This window comes from Phaethon lepturus, unplaced genomic scaffold (genome assembly GCF_000687285.1).
Source record: "Phaethon lepturus isolate BGI_N335 unplaced genomic scaffold, ASM68728v1 scaffold6411, whole genome shotgun sequence".
Taxonomy (NCBI): domain Eukaryota; kingdom Metazoa; phylum Chordata; class Aves; order Phaethontiformes; family Phaethontidae; genus Phaethon; species Phaethon lepturus.
This window is the reverse complement of record NW_010518364.1, coordinates 24452-30133: the sequence shown is the minus strand read 5'-3', so window position 1 is coordinate 30133 and position 5682 is coordinate 24452. Positions and strand designations below refer to the sequence as shown.

The following is a 5682-nucleotide window of genomic DNA, read 5'->3' as shown; positions in this document are numbered from 1 at the left end:
GTGAGCCTCCTGCTCCTCACGGCCTCTCCTGCATTCATGATGTCAGGAAAAACCGTCCTGCTCTGGGTGGTGATGTAAAGGCAGCATTTATTTAACTTGCATTTGTGCCAGAGCCCAAAGCACAACAACAACAACAACAAAATGGAACGGAGGCTGACTAATGCGTTGTGGGCAAGCTATAGACACCCGCTCTGAACTGTCGGGGAACAACCTGTTGGGGAACGTCCTGATCTGGTCCAGCCCAAAGGAGTCTAATTGCTCCTCGGCACGTCCCTGCGGAAGCCCCACCCGTGACACGTAGCAGGGGTCTGGCGCCGGATCGGTGCCGCTGGCTGCACGCAGGGCGCTCTCCTCCCGGCGCTTCCGTGCAGCGCGCAGCCTCCAGCCCCCGCACCGTGCCACCGTGCCTCGGTGGCAGTGGGCAGTTCTGGAACAACTGCAGATGCAGCCGCTGACTCTCAGGGTACCGCTGGCGTTGTGGCCACAACAGCACCTTTCTTTCCAAGAGCTCAGGTCCCTGTACCTCGTTTACCACGGCTGTAGTAGCTCCTGGCTATCTTCAGGTAACAGCAAATACCTACGGTACCTACAAATCGGTGTGCCATGCTGTATTACTAGATGTTTTTCTCAAGACATGCACACTGATGCTGGCTTCAGGTCTCGATTCTGGGACCCAGAGCCCCTTGCTTTAGCCCAGACCACAGCCGAAGAGGATGACCCCACTTTTGGATGCTGCAAATTTAAACCTGTACGTTGTAATCAAAGTCTGAGTGAAATTGTTTCTCTCTGGGGCTGTATGCCTTTGCAGAATGCTTATTTTTTGAAATTGTTCCTTATACTTCTGCTGCCTAATAAAGCAAAAGCATAGCTAATGTGGATTTTTCTACTCAGTGAGTTTGTTTTAACTTCTGCTGAATTTAGTTAGCCAATTCTCTTTCAGAGGGTTTACATTTGCAGATTCACCATGTGTTTTCTTTCTCCAGCTGCCCATCACTCCAGTCTTCTGTTCTTCGCTTCCGTGCTGGCCCTGCTAGCCCCTCTTCTTGCTCTGGACATTGAAAACCTGGAAAGATTAAAAGCAAATCTAGATGAAATCACTAATCTCCATTCAGATGAGCTCCGTTCTGGTATGCCTTTTCTCTCCTTACATCACTAAACTCTGTTTGTTCACCCACACATCAGGACCCCTCTGATGCACAGAGTGAGCAGAGAGAGGAGACGTGGAAAATAGTGTTGGGGAAGGGCAGCCACACTCAGAAATAGAAGGAACCTGATCTAACCTTCCTCCAATTTTAGATCTTAACCAAACATCATAAGATGTGGTAGTTCAACCTTCTTTGTTATTGACAAGACTGTATGTGGCAACTTTTTCTAGAGAGCTGTAGATATTCAAAGGAAAATCTTATCTCTTGCTATCTGTAGTCCATCTGTAGCCCTGAAACTTCAGAGAGATTTTGTGTAAGTGACCACACAAAATGCTTTCTGAAGCTTGCATGGTTAGATGATATAATAAACTTGTCACATCACTGATAGAGGTCACGCCACTGGAGGCGCTTGGGGAATGCTATCTTACGATGATGAGTGTTGTGATTTCTCTTTAAAGAGACCATTGCTATCTCGTATGCTTTGAGCTCCTTTTCCTCTCTGAAGGTTTCTGAAGCTCTTCATGAACTGAATGAACACAGGAATCCCTTCAGGCACCACTGAGAAGCAATGCAGATTTATAGCACCAGCACTCAACAGTTTAATCTTGGTCTAAAACCACACATAGTCTGTTTTCTTCTCGATTCCCTGCTCTACTTGAAGATGTCCCTGCTGCTCATTGCAGGGGAGTTGGATTAGATGACCTTAAAAGGTCCCTTCCAACCCAAAAATTCTATGATTCTATGAGCTCCTTGTACTTATCACTACTACTTGGATATACAGTCCACTCCATGCAACTCTGTAAAGCCATAATGCCCAGTGGACCAAACAGGCAGCTGCTCAATGACTGCAGTGTTACCCTTCCTAGTATCTTATCTCTTTAAAGAGTTGACAACCAAAACCTACCACATAGCAAGAAAAATGAGCCCAGTGGCATTCTTGAAGTGCCCTACAAAAAACTTAGTGCTGGGAATAACAGCCTGTGGGTGTGGATGTACCTCTGTGCTGTGGCACAGAGCTGCTCATCTCCCTCTTTCGGCTTTTCCCAATGCAGATGAAGACAGAGAGAACATGCAGCAGAGTGGAGCCAGTGACCCTCAGCAGATGGAGCACTGCAGTAAGTGCCCCTGCCACCCTGCAGGGATCAGGGAGAGGTGTAGGCAAGGAGGGTCCAACAGCAGCGGGTAGGCAACAAGCCTTGGGATAACCCAGCTCAGCTGCTGCGGGCAAGACTCGATGTGCTCCTCCACAGCGCGTGCCAAGGCCACTCAGGCATCACTCATTGCCAGCTTCACGCTGAACCGTGCCTGACAAGATCCTAAAGGACTTTGCAACCATTAGTGACGTGCCACAAGTCCCCTTCTCTTCTGTGGAGCTCCACACAGGGCAAGCAGAGGATGTGCCTCCCAAGAAATCCTTGCTGGGGGTTTGCAGCTGGCCACGGGGTCCAATGCCAAGGGAATGAGGTTTCCTCCTTCCTGACCCCAGGGATGCAGTGGATCCCAGGGCTGCGGGAACAGCTCGCTTACTCATTTAATCTTCTGCATAACTATGTAATAAGACACTCACCAAGCCAAACCTCTATTGTCATGAGGCAGGAGAAACATCTGAACATTGGCAAAGGCTGAGGAAACAAGAGCCTGAGCCAGAAAGAGAAGCAAATTCTGTGGTTATGCCTTCAAAATACATGCATATTCTCTTAATCACTGTATTTCCCTTACAGAGGTTTCCTGCTTTTACACTTACAGTATGAAACACAGCAGTAAAATTTTTACTACCCTGGCAAAATCCCACATATGCACATTTCCTAGAAATCCCTCTCACAGGGTCAGACAAGCAGACTGGGGTATTGCTGTGCCTGTTAGTCCTTCATGTTCTCTCCTGCCCCAGGCTGGCCCAAGGACTGCAGCGAGGTCCCTGCTGGCAGCCCCAGCGGCGTCTACGTCATCCAGCCCACAGGACTGCACCCCATCGTGGTGTACTGCGAAATGAATGTGGCGGACGGGGGCTGGACGGTCATCCAGAGGAACCGGCAGAGCACGGAGATCACCTGGGCCGAGTCCTGGAGCACCTACAAGTACGGCTTTGGGAACGTGCACACCGAGTACTGGCTGGGCACTGAGTACATCCACCAGATCTCCAACCAGAAGGTCTACCAGGTCAGGTTTGTCATCTGGGATGCCGCAAACAACACCAAGTTTGCAGACTACAACCTCTTCAGCCTGGAAGATGAGTCCCAGGGCTACCGGCTGAGGCTGGGAACGTACTCGGGGTTGGCAGGGGATGCCATGGCCTCAGACAGCACTTCCACCGTGCACGACAACATGAAGTTCTCTGCTAAAGACCTGGATCAGGACACTTCCAGCGGGAACTGTGCCTCCAGCTACGGGGGCGGGTGGTGGTACTCGGCGTGTTATTCTGTACGGCTGAACGTCAAGGGGAGCATAACGTGGGGCAGCCTGTGCAACGGGAACTGCAAAGCTTCTGCCATCCTCATCAAACCAGCTTCTTACTGCTAGTTGCATTTTCATTTCCTTTCTGTCCAACCTGAGGCTAATTCTGGCTCTGCAAAGAGATGGAAAAAGGCAACACATGTCATGGCTAAACCTAGTGTCCTATGGGGTCTTTGCTGAGGTTGGTCATATCCCAGCTACTGAAGAAAATAAGGCATTTTCCACTTCTTTGCCCTCCTGTAGTTTCCCTCTACTCCTCAGCTATGCCTTTATCGTTTTGTTCAGAGTCAGATCATTTTAGTTATGTTAATAATCAGAACAGTCTCTTGCAAAATCTGGAGTTTCCAGATCTGTAGCATGCTTCATATAAAATGCAAAACAGCCAACCCAGTGGACCTATATGGCTGTGTAAGTTAATTTACATCCTCAACTTCAGGTAAACTACCTAATTTTCACTTGCTGAAGATCTTGCTCAAGATATCAATGTGCACAGTCAAATTCCCACTCTGTACCTTTTATGTTTCAGTCTTAACAGTAGTTAAATATTCAAATAAATCTGTATTCAAAAACTGTCTCAATTGTTGAAGTCTATTTCAAATCTCTGAAGTGTTCACAGAGGTTAATATGTTAGAAGGCTTCCACCACTGAAACTCAGCTTTCCTGTAGGACAGGCATTTGGGACTGCATGGCAAAAACAATGCATAAATAAAACTTGAAACACTGCATGCAGACTTCTGCCTTTGCACACAGTAGTTTTGGGTAAGCATAGGAAATGTCAAAACATTTTCACTTTTCGCAGCAGCAATGAGTTTTAGGTTTTGTTGTCCATGCAACTTGCATCCCTAAGCTTCATGGGGAGTCCATATCCTGAGCCAGGGCCAGGATGACTTCCAAGAGATGACAGCATGGAGGGAAGGCACCATGCTGCCTTTGCTATTTTGAAATTGAAAAGAGATTTGAAAGTGCCATAAAATTTCCATGTGGAAAGACATCCTCGTTCCTGCAGTCCATCCCTCTGGCATCCACAGGACTGCTCTTCACAGGTGGAGGATCTTGCTGCCGTACCAGCCAGTGTTGTAGCTTGCAGGCAGGCCCTGCTGCACTCCCATTGTTTATCGCAGGGTGACTTCCACAGTCGCCAGCTGCAACGAGGAGAAGCAGGATGAGTCCGTTCATGCCCTAATGTTCCCCTGGCAGAAGGATGTGACCTGGAGGCTCTCAAGCCCAAGGTGAGCAAGGGAAGCAGCCGGCCCTCAAAAAAGTCTGCATGACCTGTTCCTGTGCCTGGACTTTCTAACAGCACACACGAAACACTGCCTGGTCTTCCCAAGAGCTGAAGCACACAAAAGGCCGCAGGCTTAACAAAGTCAGGCTTAACAAAGAAGGGTTGCACAATTCATGTATACCTAACACGTCCCAGGTAAGGTGATCTATCTGGACTTCTGTAAGGCCTTTGACATGGTCCCCCACAACATCCTTCTCTCTAAATTAGAGAGTTAGGGATTTGATGGGTGGACTGTTGGGTGGATGAGGAATCGGTTGGATGGTCACATCCAGAGGGGAGTGGTCAATGGCTCAATGCCCAGATGGAGATCGGTGATGAGCAGTGTCCCTCAGGGGTCCATACTGGGACCAGTACTCTTTAATATCTGTATCCATGACACAGACAGTGGGATCGAGGGCACCCTCAGCAAGTTTGCAGATGACACCAAGCTGAGTGGTGTGGCTGACACACCTGAGGGACAGGATGCCATCCAGAGGCATTTGGACAAGCTCAAGGCATGGACCTGTGTGAACCTCATGAAGTTCAACAAGGCCAAGTGCAGGGTCCTGCACCTGAGTCAGGGCAGCCCCTGTTATCGGTACAGGCTGGGGATGAAGGGATGGAGAGCAGCTCTGCTGAGAAGGACTTGGGGGTCCTGGTGAGTGAAAAGCTGGACATGAGCTGGCAGTGTGTGCTCATAGCCCGGAGGGCCACCCGTGTCCTGGGCTGCCCCCAAAGCCGCGTGGCCAGCAGGGCGAGGGAGGGGATCCTGCCCCTCTGCCCCGCTCTGGGGAGACCCCCCTGCAGTGCTGCGTCGAGCTC

At 49.5% G+C, this 5682-nt stretch overlaps 1 protein-coding gene across 1 annotated transcript; it reads left to right on the top strand.

Moving 5' to 3' along the window:
- Positions 1-2197: 2197 nt before the first annotated feature.
- On the top strand, positions 2198-3662 carry LOC104628199 (fibrinogen-like protein A; the record flags this gene model as incomplete). Its single annotated transcript, XM_010296702.1, has 2 exons — positions 2198-2260; positions 3034-3662. Coding segments are annotated over 2 exons (692 nt in total), but the record flags the coding sequence as incomplete, so codon positions are not given.
- Positions 3663-5682: the final 2020 nt, after the last annotated feature.